The sequence below is a fragment of the Argopecten irradians genome, chromosome 7 (assembly GCF_041381155.1).
Source record: "Argopecten irradians isolate NY chromosome 7, Ai_NY, whole genome shotgun sequence".
NCBI lineage: Eukaryota > Metazoa > Mollusca > Bivalvia > Pectinida > Pectinidae > Argopecten > Argopecten irradians.
The window spans coordinates 31698600-31722335 of NC_091140.1; the positions used below are offsets into that span (position 1 = coordinate 31698600).

General features: G+C 34.2%; 1 protein-coding gene across 2 annotated transcripts in view; it reads left to right on the plus strand.

Annotated features, from left to right (window-relative positions):
* The first annotated feature begins 361 nt into the window (after window positions 1–361).
* LOC138328148 (ganglioside GM2 activator-like) overlaps window positions 362–23736 on the plus strand; it is a 28877-nt gene continuing 5502 nt past the window's right edge. Inside the window, exons 1-3 of one of the 2 annotated variants that reach the window (XM_069274800.1) lie at window positions 362–1142; window positions 12452–12656; window positions 15150–15333. In XM_069274800.1, coding sequence (XP_069130901.1) covers window positions 977–1142; window positions 12452–12656; window positions 15150–15333 — 555 coding nt within the window. In that variant the 5' untranslated portion in view covers window positions 362–976. The remainder of the gene's footprint in view (window positions 1143–12451; window positions 12657–15149; window positions 15334–23736) is intronic. The other variant, XM_069274801.1, reaches the window with a different exon arrangement.

A 23736-nucleotide genomic window follows, 5' to 3' on the forward strand; every position in this document is an offset into this window, starting at 1 on the left:
TAACGATGAATTTGTATGTAGTGTACCAATTAGTGAAAAATGTACTATTGTTCTTTAAACAGGCTGATTGTACGGGGATAGCATGTGTCCAGAGCGGGACGCGGCCGATACCTGCCTGGCCCGCTACACGCCGCTGTAGAGTGAGACCATCCTGTGTGCGAGCTACGGAAAGTCGCTGTGTGTGGTCTGACCGCCAGTAATGCCTGGTGCCCAATGACCGACCATAGACGCTGCCAATGGGGGGATTTAGAATTTTTGGCAGCATTGCAATTTTTAAAGAATAAAAACCTGGCAGGTATATTAATAACAATCAACTGTACAAAATTGATAACTTGTTAAGAATGGGGTGTGTATATACTCTTCTTCACACAACAGCGGTCCAGTAAATGTAAAGTGTAGATGGAGAATCCCTGTCATTTCTCTCCTTGTCTGACATGGATAGTTTACTTCGTATAATCTCTTAATGTGAAGACAGAGGTAGATGATACAGGTAGGGAAGGTGCCTGTTGATGAGGTTAAAATCCTTTTAGAACTCTTAAACCTATTAAGATTTCCTCAATATCTCACCTGGCCAATGCGAAGCCAAGTGGTGAAAGTGGTGGGCTGTACGACCCAATACAGGTAAACAGTAAACCGATGGGTAGGGAGCTGTGACGTCACGTTTACAAGTTTCGCCGTGTGCGGTCTCAGAGAGATTTAGAATGTTGCTAAACATTTGTTCAATGGGGGACTCCCATTTCTGTATAAACCCCAGACTAGGGGAACTGTCAATGTAGAACGATCTGTAGGGGTTCGATGGCAAGTTTGAAACAGCGATTGAATACCTGCGGAAATGTATCAAGAATGCTTGCCAAAATATGCACATTATTAATTGGAGATAGTTAGTGACATCCATATCTATATAAGGTTTTCAAATCATCAACTACTTAAATAGATGGAGCTCTTTCACTTAACGGATTGCAAAGGAACTTTGTGAATGGATTTTGTTAAAATTATTTTAGGTTCTTACAATATGATATTACATTATAATAGTATTATGAAGAAGCAGTTTTTCCCACTAGCTTTAATATTAATAGCTGGTGTATCTGTTTGCGTCGCCAGAAGAAAAAGAGAAAAGCCTGAATTACGTTTCACAGATTGCGGTAAGTATATTTTGTATTTTTATCATTTATTGATTTTGTCTATGTTCTATGTATTTCATACAAGTTTATATTTTTAAGCGTATTTCATGTGTTATATCAAATACGTTTTTAATCGAGCATCTAAATGAAAAATAAGTGAAACGAATTCGAAAGTTTGAGAACAAACATAGAGAAATGTGAATCCTCCAGCATACGTATATAGCATCTTCTTTATTGTATAACATTTGTATGAGGGACTTGAATTATTTTTCTCGACGACCTTCACAAACTTTTTTATACGACTTGAAATCAATATTAAATATATAACAAATTTGCCATTAAATCAAATGTATATTAACAGTAAATCACTTTGGAAAAGAACAAGCAGAAGCAACATGTCACACAGTCAAACATTTTCCCGTAATAATTCAATAATCCATCAATGATAATATGAATTACAATGTTAGTTCTTCCATAATTACAGTTTCAATGGCATCGTTTTGAAACTTTTTCTTTTCAAAATCTTTTTCAAATTATTTGTAGAAAACTTAACTTATATATAAAGTGATGCCTTCAAAACTACCAATTAAACGAATACTCATCATTTATAGAACCTTTTCAGACACCCGGTCGATCTAACGTGTACCGCACATGTCATAAGTGATACCTGCATTGTAATGCTAGGCTATTAAAACAGCCACTTCAAAAAATCAAAGATAACTAGAACTTAGAACGAATACAATGTAGACATTTTAGTTATTGAAATAAATCCTTACTAGCACTTAATTCCTTCGCCATGCTTTAAGGGATTTAAAAGTAAACACCAGTTGGCAATATTTGAATAAGGTGACATTTAATTATTGATTCTATTGTCATTATCTCATTTTCGCCGTCAATTGTATTTGTTAAGTTCCCTCTTGTACCAATATAAGGTTAAAAATCACTTACCTCACACAATTGTTGTACAAGTTTACGCTGAAAACGTAGATAACTGTTGATGGAGGCATTGGGTTTGAGTTTGAAAATATGCGGCAATGAAGCATGAAAAAATGTAAAATGTTAAAGTTCATCGATAAAGATAGTGATGTTATTTCGCCAGATTTTCAGGTAATTGTGTACTTATAAAATATGAAAATAATAAGCTTAAATTTAGTGTAGAAATAACGCTAAAACAAGAAATATTGATTTCCACTGATATGAACTAAATGCTCAATGGTGTGTTATTGAAAGGAATTCTGCAAATTTTAATGGTTCTTTTTGTTCACGTAATGTGGCTAGAATTTTTGTTTTCAAACTGATTTGTTTTAATAAAGCAAATGATGTTATTTTGTAAAAGATATTTTAGCATATACATTTTAATGATGAAAGAAAGCACATGGTGTCTAAACAGTGTTAAGAGGCGATGACAGTGATAAGTTGTGATGTCATTGCGATCTCGTATAACGCGCCATTGTTGTATTGTGAAGTGATGATTTATATACAAATGTAGTGGGTTACACGCTCAAGAAAACTCATAAAACATCACTTCTTACGACAATAAACCTATTTTCTTTCTTCATCATCGTGAGTTTTAAAAGCGATTGAGAACTCTTAAGCTACGTTCTGCGGTACCTTCTTCAGTTTTATGAATTGACGTGTTTTACGAGATGAAGAAAGTTGTTATTCTTGTAGCACTCGCACACCTAAGGCTAAAGGAATGGTATTTAAGGAAAAAAATGCAGCGTATTTGTCAATGCTATTTAAAATAAATTTGTAGCTTTCATAAGCACTAAACATATACATCACAGGTTAAGTCGACCCAAACAAATCCTTTGCCTATATGCTAACGTACATACACCCACGCCAAACACCTGTTTTAGACGAACGAGAGCTGCGGAAGTTGAACTCCATAAGAGCCACAAACTACAATCTGGAACGGATCGGTTGAGAAAATTCCGGAGGAAACGACGAGTAGCGCGCAAAGTGGTGATACTACTTCAAGTTCAAGCTTCCAGTAAATTTCTTGGTTCGACAGAATCGACCTTAAATTTTCACCAATTAACAAACATGATGATGAAATGCTGTTCACTCAATAAAACGATGTTTATTACTTAATATGATGGATCTTCTTTGGTGAGGTTTCAGTCTTGTCAAGGCTAGTTTCATCCATGAGAAAATTAAGAAATGATCAGAGCTTTAGTCGGCAATGCGACGACTATGTTTTAACTATGGCAAGTGTATTTGAACATGTTAGTGAATCTAGAGAATAATTTGTTTTTAACGAGAAATGCTGAAAATAACAAATAGTGTAATGGGACGAAAAATCAAGCACACTAATCCCTTATTTTTATACCGATTTCAATACTTTCAAGGTTTTTTTCTCGTTTAAGCGTCAAAGTAAGTCATCAGAATTTTATATCGGATTCGTTGAATCTGTCGAAAAGTGTGAAAAACGAGATTCTTTTATCTTCAGAATTTTGGGGGTAGAGGTAACATATGCTGCCATTTATACTAATAGAAAGATTTGACTGTGTCTAAGTATTCTTTTTTTTCTTATGAAACAATGGTTTTGTGAATTCTGCAAATAGTCATACAATTTAGAATATATTGCTTTAGCATGGCCTGTGCATAGTCCAACCGGTGAAATTTCAGAAAAGTCTCGCATTGAATCAAATAGTTATCATTTATACACAATGGCAATGGTTCAAAATCACAACCAGATGAATGTTATTCCATTTTCAACTATCATATGAACTTCCCTTTCAAAAAATCTACTAAATTTGACAAAATATAATTATTAATAAATTTCAATTTTCAGCAGATAAGATTCTTTTAAGAGACCATATATATAAATTTATGCATTTGCAATGTGATTTGGTTTATATATATAACGAAGTTCCGTGGAACCCGAAAAATCGGAAAAATACTGTCAGCAAGTTTCTGTTCTAGCCAGACAAATTAAGACTAAAACAATTGATAACTTTTTTAAAATAGAAATATACTAAACATACATAACTGAATAACCTGAATGAATACAGGTTAAGTACTTTTTTGCACGCATGTTTAAATAAGAGTAAGTATTAAAACCAATATCAGTTTTAAAATCAATATAGTAATTTACTTTAAATACCAGTCTAAATCTTTGCAATATTTTTAACGAAATACATGGTCGTTTGTCTTTTCGACAGATAGAAAACAGCTGATTTATTGTGTTGATAAATTCATTTCTAAGATTTAATCAATGCCTTTGAAGTCAGTGTTCAGAACCCCAACCAATGAGAAGCTACTATAAAACTTCGCTGTAATGGGCCTTCCAGAAACATGTCTCTGACAGATAGTTTTTCATTAAGGGGGCAAACAACAGTCATGCTAATGTATTTACCATTTTCACATACACGAAGGAATTATTTTTACTAGATCAATATGAGTGATGGTGATTCCCTTGAGTCAAATATGATCGTTATTTGTTTAATAGCCATTGCGTTAAAAACTATTCATCGAATTCGTTGTGAATTGCCCATGGATTTTGTATATTTAATTAAGTTTTACTTTTATATGATTATATTAAATAGCCTTGAAATATACAACGCCATTTAATAGAGCACGCCATATGATAAATGTCCCTCGCAGCTGATTTCATTTTAGCTGCGATGAATGCTATGTTTCGATGACGCGACAGTGATCTTTGATACAGGAGCATCAATCACCACTATCCAATCCATACATACCCAATACAAAGTCCATAATTACATAATCAAATTCTACTTTGGTGGTCTTCCCGACTTCAATTAAACTTAAAGATAGTATGGATTCATCTTACCGCGATTTGATAGTCAGAATTCCATTGTAAACTAAAGACAGAGATTTTACAAGATACCCTATATAATTATATGCAAAAGAAAATAACAATCGTTTAGAGCAAAATAAGATTTCCTTTTGAACATAGAAATATATAAAATAAGCAAAGAAAACCTTGAATTGATAGAAGATATACAAACGTTTACAAAACACCTGATTTTCAAAATGCAAATTTAATGACCATCTCTAGTTTCATAAAATCACAATTACATGAAAATCAAACATTATAAGGCCAAAATGAAGACGATAATCCATTTAACTTTATATCTGTCTTTTCGTATTCGCTGTCACCACTTTAGCCTAAACAAACTCTTGTTGTGTTTTCCATTCATAAAAACGCCGCCATTTTGTTGTTGGGGGATTATATTTCAATTCATTCATGAAAAAAGTTAACGATATTATAATGAAAGAAAAGTAATGAGCGTGACCGTTTCGCCCCCGTAACGCGCGTGCTGAGTGGCAACCTCCTCTAAGATAATACCTGCCATTGTATTTCTGTTGCGACATGGAAAACAGGATAATTTCAGCACAGCTTATGAGTTACTACGTACGACCGATGTTAGCTGATATTTACCTGTTAATCTGAGCTACATGAATATGATATTTCCGACCATGTATGTATCGTTGTTTTGGTGACTGAAAGACGTCTTTCTCTGCTATTATCTTTAGGATGCGCACCTGTGTATTGGGTACCGTTGGACCAGCATGTGCGTACTTTTAGAGAAAATAAGTATTTCATATTCCTGCTCTGTCCTATACTGTTCCAGTTTAATAATGTCTAAGAATGCTGTACCATAGGACGTTCACAACCTTCCCTATGCTTAAATGAATGAATTTTAAAGCAACTGGATTCGAGCCTGGAACTACCTAGTTCATAAGCAACCGCAAAATTGTGTGCGTAGTTACATGGTATTGTGGTTGAAATAAAGGAATGCAGTTATATCACATAACTCTTATCTACCTGTGAAAGAGGTGTTATTGTATCTGAGTGTACTGTACCTACGATTGGGATATGTATCTGTAATACAGTGCCTGTAATACAGATGTGTACCGTACCTGTAGGTAAATTGTTGTATCTGAGTGACATTGCAGGTGTGTGATCGTTCCTGAACTCTTCACAGTATACCAATTGTTTGACCATTGTACCTGATGCACTTCACAGAGCCTCATGGACGTGTCATATGGGGCCTCAGAGGAGAGTATTTTTTGTTCATGTAACAGGAAAAGAACACGTAGCGGCCAGACTAGGGATCGAATCCTGGATCTCGGAACACTAGCCGGATACTCAACCGACTGAGCTACCTGGTCATCGATGACCGACCAAGTCGAACCCCATTACATTCCTCCCTCCTTTCTCAACGTATGCACACCTTCAAATACAGGGGAGAGATCGTTATACTACTACCGCCGTGGTTATTTTGGTTGGGCCAATTATTTGTAGCAGGCGAGGACAGGTAATTAGAGGCCATACCAGGACTCGAACCCGGAATATCAAAACATGAGCCGGATGCTCAACGGATGGAGATACCTGGTCATCTATTATTGGATCAGTCCAATTTTGCTCCATTCAAACGAATCAACAGCTGTTATGACAAACATTTAGACGTTCTAAGATCCGATATTTTCCGTCCTTTACATAAAAGATGTATACATAATGTACATCATCGATTAATTCAGTGCACCCTAATTCATACGGCACTGGAGTAACCACAATAAAAATTTCGTTTTACTTAATTAATTTATCACCTAATTAAGAATTGCATAACGTATTTAAATGTTTTCACTCCTTGTGCCGATTTTCCCTGTGTATCATAATTTGTTTTTAGACTGTAAACTAAACTGAAGGTACAATACTGATTTCAAAAGCTATTACACCAAGACTTAAGTACCTCTCTTGTAGACCCTCATCGTTGAAAGTGCGTGATATTACCATATTTGACCGTAATTTATTTTTACTAGATTTGCACCGGACCATAGTCAGGTTGGTTTTGTCATCTGCGATAGGTAAGTTAGAGCCCATTTCTCTAACATCTAATACTTTAACCCAGAAGAGGTCTACCCAACGGCGAACATAGAGAAATAAAATAAGTCGTTAAATTGCCTCGTCTTTTATTTGAATACAAAACCTCAATTTTTCGTCAGTATACCACACCGAGTTGATTGACGTGGGGTCAATGTTCTTCATAGTCTCTTTTCTTTTGCACGTGCTCCGATTTAGCTAAGATGCTCTACACCTTCAAAGAGAGCAATGGAGGTAGGCGAGGGAATGGGCTCCAGAGAACAAACCCTGGCTACACATTTACTCTCTCACTAAAGTATATGCAAATAAGATGGAGTGTGTATCAGGACTTTAGTTCAGACCACCCAGAGATTGTAGATCGTCACCCAATAAACCTGCACATTTAAAGGGTTCTTTTCATTCAACTTTCCAAATTAATTATCTGGCGAAAAAACAGCTTGATATTTGTAGTGTATCGTAATGCGATTTATCTCGTTTGATATTGCCGATTGCAGTTGTCTAATGTTGCCACATGAGGTGTAGTTTATAACAGAACTTAAGCAACAGTTACATATGTCTAGAAATAAACCTCACCTTTTGGAATTCAAATTATTTGCGAAAAAAATGTAATAACTGCTTTCAAACTATTGGCATTGAACATTTTCTATGTCTGTGTAACAAAGACAGCGTTTAAGAATAATTTCAAATCAATACACGTAGGCTTCGCATGAGTGAGTTAGACATTGTATTATTTTTACTTGTAATAGTTTATAACCATAATGGGGAAACAGAACAAATCGTGTTTTTATCATATTTTGGCTCGAAGTTATTATTGCCTATTTTCTTCATCAAATAAATGCGAAAATGGAGAAAAACTTTGTGAGACTGACGTAATTGTGCATGGGTGTCATCGGCTACTGCAATGAACAACTTTGGTGTTACTGTCAATGATAGATATTTATTGATCAAAACCGAAAACCACAGATTGTGCAGCACTGTTTAACTGTGGTAAAACAGCTAGCAAGTAAAAAAGAATTCTGGTCAAAATAACCTTTCAATGAAACTTTGTCTTCATGTTTTACAAGTGCTCCATCGACACGTTCAACACGTAATTGTGTGCAATTGTAACATTTAATTTTACCCCATCACCATGGCCGTCTGGAAGTTCAAGACGTAAAGAATTCTGGCAATGAATAAAAGGACACAGAAATACACTTCCTCTATTCCTGCTTTACGGTCACTTACGTCCACAAATCCGCAAGACCTTTGAGACAAACAATATGCGTTTAATTTTTTAACCTTCTCGATCTTAAACTTAAAACTCTTTAAAACATATAAAATTGCTTGATTTGATTTTTAAATACATTTTTGCATAAATAAATATATTGTATAAAACATGTGTTGAGATGTAATTGGGAATCCCAGGAAATTGTGTATATTTTACAACTAGCTGTACATGTGTCAATCCGTTCGACTAATTTGAAAAAGATTTGCCGATTTGTTACTTAACTTCGACTTTAATTTGAGTTATCCTAACTGATAAGCGTTCGTCACATTATAAAGACATTATCTTCTCATGAAACATTTTTCCTTCATAACAGTGCTTTCATAGATGTCAACAGGAAAACGAAACAATGGTATATACAACAATGTAACTTAGAACAGCAGTAGACTCTATGCACAGGCAATGCACTGGCATTGTCTCAAAATTCCAGTTGATATTCGTTGAAATGCTATCATCACTAGTTAAAAATGTATTTATTTTGGCAATTTCTCTTAAACGAATTTATTTTGTAACATTTAAAGATAACGATTTTATTGTTTAGGAATATGTGCACTGTATGATAATCCATTTAAATAGTTTTCATACGGTTTACATATTTCTGCTCTCAGCCATTGTTAAGATTATGGGTTCCTACCTACTGGGTTTAGGAGCAGATATTATAGATTCATCAAAGCCGGAGATAGGTGAACTCCGTGGATTGTTGTGGGTCGTCCAAGTCAGCTCCCCATCCATCATAGATACAGAACACATTTACCTCACGTTATAATATATTGGATGGGGTTTTCACCGGCCCACCCAGGAAAAATGGCTACCTACAAGACAAATTAGCAGAGAATGGGCGATTTTATAACCTTTCAACAATGCTAGACATGAAAGTGCAATTATTTTGACGAACTGCGTTTTCTTCAGGATGCAACAACAGAGATCAGATAGCTATTCGTTTGCGAAAATTCCAATATATTATGAAATCTGAACATGGCTAGAGTACGTATGTGATATAAGTATATAGTGCATATAATGTTTTAAGACCCTACTATAAATCATAGTTTGGCAACTAAGATATGTTGTTTTTACTGTGGTCACCTGGTTTCTGTTACCGTATACTCTAAGAAAATACTTCAAAGCGGATATAGTACAAAATTGCTGATCCGTATATGTGAGATAAATTCATTTAACCGGATTTTTATTTCATTAGTAGTCGAGTTTCTTTTATTCAACTTATACCTAGTATCTATCATGATATCGGCCTTTTCGTTTTCTCCAAAACTTATTTTCGTTTCCTTAATTGGCCTTGGCTCAAATTCCGATGTAAAACAATAATGCACTGAAGCATATGCATATTTGAACCATTTCTATATCACTTTGATTAATTACGCAATTATATTTTGTCTTTTAATGGAATTATATAATTGTATCTACTACATCATTTCGTTTTCATTGAGTCCATGATGTTAACTGGGGTGGTTCTTTTTTCCATTTTTGAAATTAAATTTTCATATTAAAATGAAAGTTAAGAATAACTTAAATGAAATAAAGAATTACTCAAATGAAACCAAATATTTAATGAAATGATAGTAAAGAATAACTTAACTGTGTTCAGACATTTAGTCCTTAATATCCTTACAGTATTTGAAGGATGCAATGAAATTTGTTATTTCTTTATTAAATTACATAAAAACGAAATGTACAAATGATAATGTCATTGCTACCTGTGCAATTACCTTAACTTTATATCCCATTCAATGACTAATAATAATTCCTCCTAAAATCAAAACTTTGACTTCAAACAGCACTTAATAACTCTTAATTTCGATGACATCTAATTGCGTTGTTAAATTATGATAAGCAATGTTCAAACTTCACTAAAAGCTAAAAAAATAGTTAATTATTAATGATTCAGCACAAACTCTATACACAAAAATATTCATATCAAACGCACACAATTTGAACATCCCTTTGATTTTTCAATATATTAAACATTTAATTTTAACTTTATGTTTAAGGAAAGAATAATGTATTTATAATATTTAAATGCCCATAGTTAAAATTGTGTGCCTAGTGTCGGAGGATCCATAACGTCAGGTGTTGTTAGGTAGATCGTGCTTAGTATCACAAATAGAAAACAAGTCATGATAGGAACGCCGTGTGCAGATATAAATATTTGGGGGTATATTGTCTTCAAACATTATATCACCTTGTCAGCACTGGAGTTTGATTTATGAAGTAACGTGTCAATTTGTATGAACAGATGCTCATGTTTCCATATTCATTTCCAACAATTTAATGCGTAATAAAATATAAATAATAGGTTCAAGTATAAATATGTTATGCAAATTAGGTATTTTCATCATAATTTGAGTTATCATGCATGCAAACGCGAACCCCCACGGGTAAAGAATGGCGACCTACCACATACAACACCTGTTTGTGAATTTAATAGCTGCGCATGCTTATAGGGAGTTTCCGTTCTGGATGTGCCAGGTGGTTCTACAATACCAGGCTGTTGCAATTGCGTGCACGTACACTGGTCTGGTTCCTCTGATACACGTGGAGCTCGCGCTCTCTGGTCCACTGGTCTCGTGCGTAGTGTATGCCGAGCGTTACTGAAAGAAATATAGAAAACTATCAATTAAATTGAATGAGTATATGAAGAAATCCTATTTATATCAATATTGTATCCAGCTATGGTTATCATGATTATAAATTTAAATACAAAATTGACTTTACTGTATTCAACATCAATAAACTTAATTTGGAAGATTTTTCAACGTTAAATATATCCGTGATACAAACGATACTTTATGAAACAATATTCCGCCGCCCTCATCTTTACATGATTTCCGTAAATGATAGTTTATCAGATAACACTTATTAACACACTGTTATGCTGAACTTACTGAAGATGTGTAGCCGAGCAGGTGATCAGCTTCCGTACAAATGAAAACAAATGTTTGATTTCGAGAGGAAAAAAGTTCGAGATCTCCTTTTTAATGCTACTGGAATGTTAGCATATTTGACCATTTCTAACAAAAATAGCCTATACAGGATATCTTATGTGTCGTTGTTTCCATTTAATTTGCAGGTATTTAATTATCTCCTGCGAAAAAAACTAAACAAAGTCATTGCAGTATGTGAAATCTTTAATCGTGTCTTTAGTGTAAATTATAAATGAATGTTTCAATTGTTAACACTATTTTATAGCTAATGTGCAGCATAACATGACCATATTTTTTCTGATAAGTATGTGAATGAATAAATGAAGCACAAAGGTGCTCTACAAATATTAAGTATTAAACTTAGTAGTCATAATAACGTGTTAATTAATAATGTATATCAATGCAAAATATATGAGGTGTATCAACATGCTAACAGACATAGCTATTTAGCATTGGTTGTCATGAATTTGACATGCATTGGTGTTTAACATACATTGGGTGTTCTAGCATATCCAGTGTTGCGCGTTAACGCACTATGATATATATGCTAGACCACCGATGTATGTTACAAACAAATGACAAATAGTGCTTATATTTACATTTTAAGTAGTCATTATCATTTAAAAAGGAAAATAGATAAAAAATAATAAAGCATGAAAATACGTCTGAATAGGGAAAAATATGGGTCGATGGAACAGCCTATGATTTGGCGAGAAATACTATGTGCCACCGGCTTCCGCTTTGTTGTCATGGACAACCGACAAAATAATAGCAGATGGCAGTAGATAAAATAGTCTTATCGATAAACCATATAAAAAGATAAATACAACACTTCAATCAATTCAAGTTTTTTATTAAAATATCTTTTCAAATTTACTAATTTCAAGAAAATTTTAACATTTTTTTCAGTGAATTCTCACACTGACTGAAACCTATCGTTTTCGTGACCTCTTGAACTCTGATTATGGTATAAGGACGCCAGAGCCTAACTGACAATGTTGATGTTGGTAAAATAACATACATTGGTCTTAGTAGGTACTGTGCAGTGGCAATGTAAATATGGCGTCAGTGAGAAACATGACAGTTTAATCATACATATAATAACATTTCTATATTACGCACAGAGAAAAAATGCATAATGAAATATGGTTGTGTAACATGTTTAACAAAGAACCCAACAACATCGAACTGATTATTAAACAAAGTATTTGATACTATGAATGCCATAATTGTGTCTTAAATAAATATTTCATTTTTATCTTTTCATTTACAGGAAAAAATCCACATCGGCCAATATTTTTCTACGATTTCAAGGCCAACCCTATTCCTATAATAACCCCAGGGACCTTATACGTGAGCATGGCCGGAAATATCTCATATGACCTCCCGCGAAGGATTTCTATAAAACTGGAAGTTAAAAAATACTTTATTGGTATAGCATTTCTAGTGCCTTGCTTTGACAGCAACATTGGTTCATGGTAAGTTAATTATTTAAGTGTTTTATCTTCTTTAATATAAAAAATAACATAATTTATACAAGCTTTAAGATTGTTTACCAATTCTCAAATATTCTATATCTTGCATGTACATATATCGATATATGAATAAAAACTGTTTAAGACCAAAAGTAACACAAGTACATTAATAGTTTCTAAATACACTTTCTGCTCCCAAAATTATTTCCATAGAAGTGCCACGGTAATTAAGTGGTTAAGATATCTCGACATATCTCCACAAGCCATCCATTTCTTGGTCGCTATTTCGAATCGTATGTGAGAAATGTGCTGTTGTACTGACCGCTGGCGGTGTTTTTTCTCCGGGTACTCCGGAACTATATATTTGATCAAAAAATTTGGACAGAAATCATATAGGTATTTTAGGTTTATCTGTTCATAAAAGAATGATAAATCAAACATTGGTAATGAAATCGACACCTGGTCACCTGATTGAATGTTTTACCTTTACAAGTGACAACTGTAACATACCCTCCCAACACACACACACCCTCCCCCACCCCCAACCTTCAATCAGCAATCACAGACGGATCAAGCAACTGTAATTTAGAGTTGAATTATCAAAAATACTTCGAATGTAATGTGTCTCTAGTAAGGCCCTTCTGTATATAAAATACATAACCTTTCATTCTACCAACTAAACCACAGGGGTAAAGACCTATTTATCACTAAACCTAGACCTATAAACCATGTACCAATTATGTTGTAGTTTATATTCTAATGTACTATTGAAATAGCAAATAACAATTATATCTAAGGCTTAGACTTGAATTCTATTTATTTATGCAGACATTCTAATACTTAAAGTGTACGTAAACGCATAATTCAATTCAGCTTCAATTTGCAAAACGTCAGATATGGTGGCAAGAAGTCGTTCTACAGTTTAAAGATGTTTAGGTGAACAAATGGGATATTATTTATTATATACATTTAACATCGTCTGAACTATTCCAACAATTTCCATATCTGTTGGTAATACTCAGGTATGAATACCCCAGGTGATGATCAACAATAGAATGCCTTGTTCCATAGCGTACCCTCTTTAACACTGACTATCACTAGGCCCTAAGTTCATTCAAACATCAAAGAGAAATTGACATTTTACATCTTCATAATATATTTCACAAATAATTGTGGAAGGAGAATGACAAAAATCCAATATTAAAATAGTGAGATGACACTTTTGACGAAAATCAGGAAATCAAAATATTTGTATGCGGTCTATTTGTTGTTCACAAGCGGTTGCCGATGTTCAGTTCATAACTTTATGGTCAATACACTTAAATGATAATATATGAGATTGGTACAGTAAGTAACAATATTGTTTCATTGGTCCACTTTCTTGATACGTAACTTTAGTAGATTAAGCATGCAGTATATGAGACCCGCCTTTATATCGACTTTAGTGGATTACCAATAAGCCAATAGAGATATCACTAGTGTTTACGATCGTATGACGTCAATATTTTGTCACCTTGAACACATAAAATACGAAGACGAACCCGACCTTTACTGGTCTCTAACAAAGATTCCTATAATTAAAAGGAACAGGGCGATTTCCACACCTGTAATTATATTCTATTAGGTATTAGAATGAACAAGCGTTCGAGTGACCCCGCCCGCCGGTGTAAGACCAAAGTAGGCGATAAGGACTGTACCCGGCACCACATACGACAACAGACTACACAACGCTATAAATCAAGTCGCTAAAAAGCTTGTATTTATCTCTCGGGGTCCTCTCTCCGCCCCCACTATACCACACACACTTTGTTGTTGAACACCTGGACATGAGCAAATGATTCTTGAACTTTAAGGGAAATATCAATTTCTATATTTGAAATATATTAGGTTAATTTAAAGACAATGATATATTTGAAAATTTCTTTCAAAATTCTACGATTTTTTGTATCATGCCAGTATGATTGTATTGCCCACTATGAAATATGGAGTAGTTCTACTACACACGATCAACTTTTCATTTTAAAACGGTGTTTGTCGGGCTAGATTTGTAAAAATCTGTTGTCTATAAAGCGGACGACCTTCCGGAGCACCTGGTCCGATGTCGCTTTTATGATTTTGGTATATCTTATTCGACATTTCGATATTCCTGAGGTGCTCTTACTCGAATCTGTAAAATATTGATACCTCATGCAACTGAATGGTACAATTCGCAACGAATACTGCAATTTTTCAATCACATTACAAAAATGTTATAAAAATAATGCCATTTAGAGATAATTATAGATTACGTGTAATTTTACAACTTTCACTTCGTAGTTTTGGGATATTATGGATAGTTGCCTAATTTAAATCATTGGGATTCGAACTGGAAACCCAAAGGTTGGCGGATAATGGTCGAAACATTTTAACCACTTAGTCTCCACGCCCAGCCATGATAAATATTTGTATTGGTGTATTAACATGAGTGCAATAACAAATTCCCTTTCTTTTTTCCAGTACCTACGATAATATTTGTGCGAACTTAGAGACTTTTGAAAGAAGACAACGCTGTCCGAAGCGGTTACGTAATTTCAATATACAGTGTCATTGTCCATTCCAAGCTGGCGAGTTTAATTTTAAAGATCTGGCGCTTAATATTCCGAAAATAGGAGGATTTGCTGGAGCCTTTGTCAAAGTAAGAGTAAGCATATTTTTTTTACTATTTTTTCATGCATTAATTGTGATGTAATTTTAGGCTTTTTTACACGTTATGGCTGGTCATCAAAGCGGTAATTTTTAGACGATACAACGTACTCATATACAGATAGCTAAAACACATAGAGGTCGTTGTCAACTGTCTCTCAAATCTAAGTATAATTTAAGTATTTTTTTCGACTCTTTACTAAGCTATAGTGGTTAAAGTAATTAAAAATATATTACATATTTTTAACGTAGCAGATTCTGCGGAGAAAAGATGAAGCATTATCAATCACTTCTTCACGGTAAAACGGACTTTTTGCAACATTTACAACATTAACATTATTCCTTGTGTTTGTACTAGTATATTGGTATAGAAAAGTCAAACGCTGCTGTTTCATAAGCGTTTTACATATGAAACCAGTCTGACACGTGAACAAAATGCACGTGTGTATTATAATGTTTAACATGCTTCACTACAATCATGATGGTCGGTATACAGAATTATCGAAGTATCTTATCATTGCTTTGTTAAGAGATACAAGTGATATCTATATATTACTGGACAACTAATATTGAAGTCATACCTGTTAAAAAATTAACAAAAAAAAAACCCCAAAAAAACCCAACAAAATCGACAAAATGATATATTTTTATGTATCCTTTAAGGTTCTCATGGTTCAAGGTTAATTCATTCACTCAGACACACAACAATGTGTTAGAAAAAGTCACATAATTGTAATACATACATGATACATGGCGTACAGTAATCAATTTATTAAAGTTCTTTAAGCAATGCATAGATTAACATATGGGATCAGAGTGCCCAAAAAGTTGTCGGTTTTGATTACAATAAACAACGCAAATAAAGAAAACGCTATAAAATTCCTCAAGATGATTTGGTTTTCTATATCCTTTGGATTTTGTAAATTAAGGGTTGCATTTGCTAATTTTGTTATCTCGAACCTTTTCATCACGAAGACCCTGATACAGTCGAGAAGTTCTGTTAGTGCCTCGCATACGTACACATCCTTACTCCGACCTGTCAAAAAGCTTATACATCATTTTTTCTTAATAACAACGTTGAGTTTTATTCATAGTTTCATTCTACATTGAACATTCAGGCAACACAGTGTCTTTATGAATTAGAAAATTGAAATGGAGAAAACAGTGGAAAGAATCGCTCCAGAGCTCAATAATCAACTAGCCTTGGAGCGCTCCACTTGCGTTTGTCGAGATGTATAATGTAGTAATATCAGACCATTCACGTTGTAGATACGATTTGCTTACATCCAGTGCAGATAAGTTATATAGTGGGTTTTTTAAGAAACAGTCTAATTTTGTTAGAAATATTTCAAAGTAATCTTTTCTTAATGTCTATGTTCCTTTGACTGAACTTACCACGCCCGTTTTACTTAAAGCAAATCCATTAACATGTATAATATACTGCACCCGGTGCAGTAAAGTCAAACACTGCATAGAATAGAAATCGACTAGAAATTCGTGTTCATATGACACTGTTAATGTCCATTTACCTTTCTCAATTGTCTCTGTTCCCTGAATGAATCTAGCAAAAATGTTTTATTCGAAACACAATTCATCATTGCTTAAATTTCCTTGATAACATGTTTCATATCTGTGATACTTAAGCAAACTACCGATAAATATAAATTATGATTGTGTAAATTCAAAATGTCAAAATGCAGATGAATTAATGTAAAAGAATTTATGTTGATACTGTAATTTGCACATTCAGCTAAGTTCACTACATAAACCTTTTGAATTGGCATGCTTATATGCACATACATATACTATTTACTGATTGTATATGTCCTTTTGTGCATTTTAAGTATATATGAAACATGAGTTAAGATGTTTAATGCATAAACATATTATTATTATTATGTTAATATTTATTTTCAATGGAGCTGTGCAACATTTTCTTGATTATGGTAATTCTGTTTCAATGCGTAATCAAGGATGTTCTTATGTTGTATTATGAAAAATACAACTCCGCATTAAGTTTCTTTAGACAATTCAATATGTGGGACGTTTGAATTTAGAATCAAGAGAACACGCGCTTAAATTAAGAACTTCCTTCCGCCAATACGATCTAGAATTAAATACACTACCCACACCATGTAAATATTTATATATATTGTGAAAACCAAGTCAGTGGCTAGCTTCAGTGTCAGTGTCAAAATGCCGCTTCATATAAACGCTTGTATATAAGTATGATCCCAAAGACCGTACTACATGACCCCGGACACGGAAATGCTCAAGGTCAATCGTGATTTTAATCCATCAAATTAACAACAGGCGTTAGTATGATACTCAAGATAAGTATTATTTCAAGATTTAAAACACTTGTTCAGCTACATGTGGGGTGTGTGACACGGATAAGAAAAATTCCTGCAGAGATGTTTACCGTTATCGTCAGAGTCTATTGAAAATTCAACATTTGAGAAATGGCGGGGGAGTTTGATTTCATTCTTATCGATAACCGAGTTTATAATTAAACTTTATATCAGGAAGTCATCCCAAAATAAACTCACAGGAATAAGATTTTGTATAAATTTACAATTCCTATATCCAATATACACATGTACTTTGCCCACCTACAGTGTCATCGTGTATGCCTGCCTTTTTTGCGACCTTCATAATCGGTGTATCACGCATTCATATACTTTAACGGTACATTGTACATATTTTAGATGTATTCATATTATCGGTGTAGGTATAAAACTGAGACTTGACTGCGGTACTTACATTCTTCACATTTTGGTGTCCCGAACCAACATTTTCCATTCTTTTAATTTTTCATGCGGCGAATTCTGAGCATCCGAAAATAAGAACTTTCACGGCAATCAATAATAAAGAATATTTGTATAATAAATGAATATTTTCCTAAAGATGATATTCTTCGATTGCGAAATCGTGAAATAAAATCGTTTGAACTTTTTATTTCTGTTATTAATTATAATCTCTTACTGAAATTGGTTGTGCAGTGTGTAAGGTAACAATGAATGATAAAATCATACTAAACTCTAGTGATAAACTCTGAAAAGCTGATTTTTGAATATCATTCTCTCTATGGAAAGCGATTTCTGCTTCTGTCAATCAAAAACACTCTTGCATTGAGCCGACTACGTTGACTACATTGGTCTTTTGAGCAAAGTAGTAATCAGCATCAATCGCTCTAGTACTTTTCACGATCTTTAACCAACAACAACAAACTAGTGGGCTGCTGTTTGGTTTATTTTATCAACAAATGTGTACAAACTGTCATAGAACTACTTTATTGTTTGCCCTCCGGAACAAAAAAAAAACAATAGGAGAACAATACAGTATTTCGCTGTGTAAAGACCCACTACGAGCACGCGCGGTAGGTACACATTGTTTGTATTTTGGGACGGCTTAATCTATGTGATTTGTGTATATTTTAGCTTTTTAGGTAATTGGTTTACAGAATGGCTAAAACACACACAATATTGGTATAAGCCGGCGCGTGGCAAGGTCTTTCCTCCACAACCCTATTGTTGTTGACTGAGACATGCCGACCTACTAGGGAAAGGGAGGATGGAGGGAGACCCGAAGGCCGTGACAATCGTTTAATTGGACCACCTAGGCGTTATTTTCATATTCCTGCCAGTTCCAAAGTCTTTGCTATATATTTTCACCGTTTATTGCCACTCTGAGACAACATCGTCAAACATAACAAAAACTTTCTTTAAGCTTCGGTAATTGTTTTCCTGTGAACCCCTTTGGTATTATTTCGCCAAGGTTGAAACAAGCTACAAATCCTATTTTCCACCTTGTTTGTTAAACAAACATTCTATGTATTTAGCTCAATCGTTGATTACAAAGCTAAACATGACAAACCTAAACCTAATCTATTCTGTGTGTATCTTGTTTTCTGCATATTCTTATTCCGCAATCCTTCTCTTAAGATCCTCTTTATGTCGTGTGCACTTCATTCATGTTCGCTTGTAATGGTTTTCTTAAGAAAATAATCACCCGCCTTTATTGAAAAAAAGAGGAAAGGTCAATGTTTTACCGAGGAGCCCGTCATTGAAATTCGGAGAGAAAAAACCCACGTCCATAATCTCTACACAAAATTATCACAAAAACAATAACCAATTTATTAACTAAATGTACATTTGTATTCTCTTGATGATCCGTCCGTACTTATTCCTACTGTTTTATTAGGACGAAACGAGGTTTTCTAGTGCTGAATGCTTAACAGTAATTAGGTGCACTACCTAAAATATCATGACAAATGAAGAAATGGTTGATCATATCAAGAGGTTTTACTTCTACTTTCTCTTTGTTTTTCAATACACATGAAGGAATGCTCAGTACAGATGTACCCGCGTGTCATATCCTAATCTAAATGCAGGACAGAAAACTGGTATTGAAAGTATACCGTCTTATCCTAAGGATGCTATCTTATTATGCTTTTTGTCTTCGTATCTTATCGGCGGTATAAATAGGAATTATCTCCACCTGACACAATCACGATGGGTATTTAGATAGTGTGTGATAACAAGTAGAAAGTATGCCTGTCAGTGTACATAACGAGGGTACAAGTACATTGTAGCATTAACAGATATTATCCCCCGTTTAATGTATTGATATGTTACATGCCAATACATAACTTCTTTGGTGAAGTTCAACATAACTAATTTGGAAAAAAAGTACAAACGGCATAGTTGTTAATTTTCGTGAGAGTTTTTAAAAATACTTTTAATTTCACTTGATTCACGGATTCAACCTAATTTGTAACATTTCATATCTTTCGATGTTTTAGATGGCTTTACATGTCAAACTCTATCGCGTTAATGACACTTTAAAGGGCTTAAAAGAATATTAGCGAAATCACGAAAATTGATAACTATACATTATCCATCATAGCTTACTTAAGGTATTACTTTTGAATCCTTATTGTATCATGATAATCGAAAAATGCACGTTTGAAGAAAAAATCCATAAAGTTCAAGGAACATATTTCTGGCACCACTGGATGATGACATTATGTTTCGTAGTGTTCATAGCAGGTACTACCTGTGTTTTGTTGACCGGAGGCTCATTTAGTCCTTTTTGACCTTGGTTTGTACTTAAGACGTGTTCTAAAGTCATGTAGAATAGCATTGATTTAAACAGAGAATATTGCCATATAGAATATCGCATTGAGTGAAAAAGAAAAAATATGAACACATTATTTACGCATGGGTAATTTTCGCTAACGGGCAACATTCGAATGCTAAATCAAGTTTTTTTTATTAGTTTGTTTTTAATATTTTTACCAAATACTGTAAAAGTAAAATTATTTGCGACTGGAATGTTTTACCTTGGATCACCGCGAATATATCCAAGTACCAACATATCAGTATTAAATGAAAATCTTAATATTTGACTAATTAAACTGAGTCATATACAGTGCGAAAATGATCACATAGTTTGAAAGGAGACATAGCGAAAATACCCACACGCTGAAATATCCATGTTTACAGCATGTGGAAGAAATCTAGACAAATGTGCTTCCTATGATAAATTGCGAAAAATATTGAATGAGCGTATGAGCATTTTACTGTATAGCATGAGTAAATATTTTATCTTAAGAATTTCAATGGTTATGGTAAAAATGTAATGTGGCGTTAAGGAGAAATCAAGCAGAGTAAATTTGTGATACTTAAACAGCCATGAGTTACATGAAGGGTACTAACTTCAGACTAGTTAAATATGATACAACTTTGCATTTACTTTTACTTGAATAAAAATGTTTAAGTGCCAGTAATTTTTTTCCACGGGAGAGTTAAAGAACGTATACGTACAGACAGACTAAGAGGACGTATATCATATCTGATATAATGTTCTATCAAAATCACCTTGAAATGCTGACATGAATGACAGTGCCATGTACATACAACTTTTCCACATTCGACTTTTTCTCGCTATCGCTGAGTGACACGGGATCAAGGGGACAATCGAACACACAAAAAACTGGCACCTGTCACTAGGTCCTAATTACACAAGTGGGAGGTCTTACTTCTAAACCACATCGGTCACTCATACTGCTAACGACAGATTATTGTTTTTTTACTTTAAGGTCTCATTTTTCTTATCAAGATATTATCTGTTCGCACAGCTAAAGATCTGCGCTAAATCTGACCATTTCAAAAATACAGACTAGTCTAACAATGCTACATCTTCAATCTCTACTGCATTATTAGACCTACTTTTTCTGTATTGCTTTAAATACATATGATACGACTGAAATATTTGATAACACTCTTTAACCTAAGGTTAATTATTTTGGTCGTAAACTGGACTGAACAAAATAAATATAAATGCAGTAAATTTTATAGTACGGAATATTAATGCATATTTTTAGTTGTTATTTATCTTATTGGGAGTGTTTACCTGTACAGATTTACGATACCGTACGTAAGCTAAGGTCATGTAAGGACATATGTCAATGTTTGCGTGGTTTGGGAGGCTGCGGTATGTTTGTGCTGTGCATCCTGGTAACAGTGGAACGTTTCAAGAGAGACTGTAGAGAAGGCAGACATGAAAAAGATAAAATTATATCCCAAATTAAGTTGCCTTTTGCAAATTTACAAGGCACACAGTCCTAAGGACTACGTTCAAAAGGGGACTTTCTTCTAAAAAAAACCTGATCATCAAACACAATCGTAAAACTAATAAGAACAAAGGTTATGAACACGCACCTGTCGCCTGTGTAAAACTACTTTTCACTGATCACTTGTGTTGTGATGCCCCGTGCCTGTGTACACACAATAGGTGTGAGCTTTATATCAACCATAAGTGTCCACATCCCCGGTGGTCACTCATCAGCGGACCGTTTGACGAATCGCTGATGTTTTTATCTCTACATATTACTTAACTATATCAGAAGGCGCGATTTGAGTAGATATTGATGAAGTGGGTTGTCGAACCTGGCACGACGCGTGGGGTCTGTAATATATCACATATATTAACTATAGCCTAAGTATATGTCAGAGGCAAACAGACAATACACAAAAGTCTCATTATAACCTGACGTAAAAGGCAAATAGAAATCGCATGATGTAAGGTTGTTTCTGCAATTTAATTCATGCACTGTATCAGCCTACAGCAGAATTATAAACAAAGTGTTTAATGTAAGCTTAGTATTATTGAAAGTATGTCCTTTGGCAAATGGTAATTGCGTTAACTATGCGTTTAAGTGGAGCGATCCTATTATTATTTTTTTTATCATTGCAGCTATGCTTGTACCACGATCTTAAAATGAGATTTAAAATGAACATTTTTATATTTTCGTGTCCTCACTATCTAGCTGACTTGTTCCATCCAAACATCTCTTTTGACACCACCTCAATTATGGCCTGTAGTTGATTGTTTACTCCTGTGAGGGAGGTTCTGGTCTCATGGTCACAAGTCTATACCGTAGTCTTTACGCGGTTTCTCCTCTTGTTTAGAGCTCAGTTTAATGCTAGTATGACGGCTGCTGTGCCCTTTATCATTATAATATGATCGGGTTGGGTTTGGTGTTCAATGTCTCTGGTGACATGATTCAGCGAGATAGCACGATAAAATGGCAAGAGTCTCGATTTTACTAGGAGATGTAACACGTATTTTCTGCTGCCTCCCAGAACATATTCAAACACGCATTACATAGTATACAGACAATACCTTCCTGAATCGATTTTTCCTGCTAATACATTGTATAATGTTAGGTTTGATAAGCCATACGTATAATGGAACTACAATTTGAAACAGCGAGACAGTTTTATTTTATGCCGTAATGAGGGAATAATAATTAATATAAAATATAAATATAATATCTAGTTAACGTCAAGAACTTTTCATGTCTTTAATTACTGCTTTTCTTCGAATTCATGATTAACAATACGTTTTACCGCCGTCGTAACGAAAGTCTTAGTAACTGGAGCAATCTCTTCTATACCGGACTAGTGTGACATGTTATTGCCCTTGTGTCCGTAAATGTAGGGTCCATGTTATCTAGAAACAGAGAAATTGAAGCCATCATCATTAGGCATTACCTTTGGGACTTTGAGTTATGGATAAATATGTTTAATAATGTTAGTAGATTGTAACTGCTACAGAGAATTGGAGTAAACGAATATATTTTCTAATTACAGTGGAACTTGGTTGATACGAACTCGGATAATTCGACAACCCGGCTTAAGTACTTTGACGGTCCCGCCGAATTCCCTATTTATCTTTGTTTAAAGAACTCTGATAATTCGAAATCGGAAAACTCGAAGACTCGGATAATACGAAGTAAATTTCGGGTCCGAATGACAAAAATCATATATAAAATGTTCTTATAACTCGAAATGAGATTTTTTGGACAACGATATCGCCGAAATGCCGATTTTTT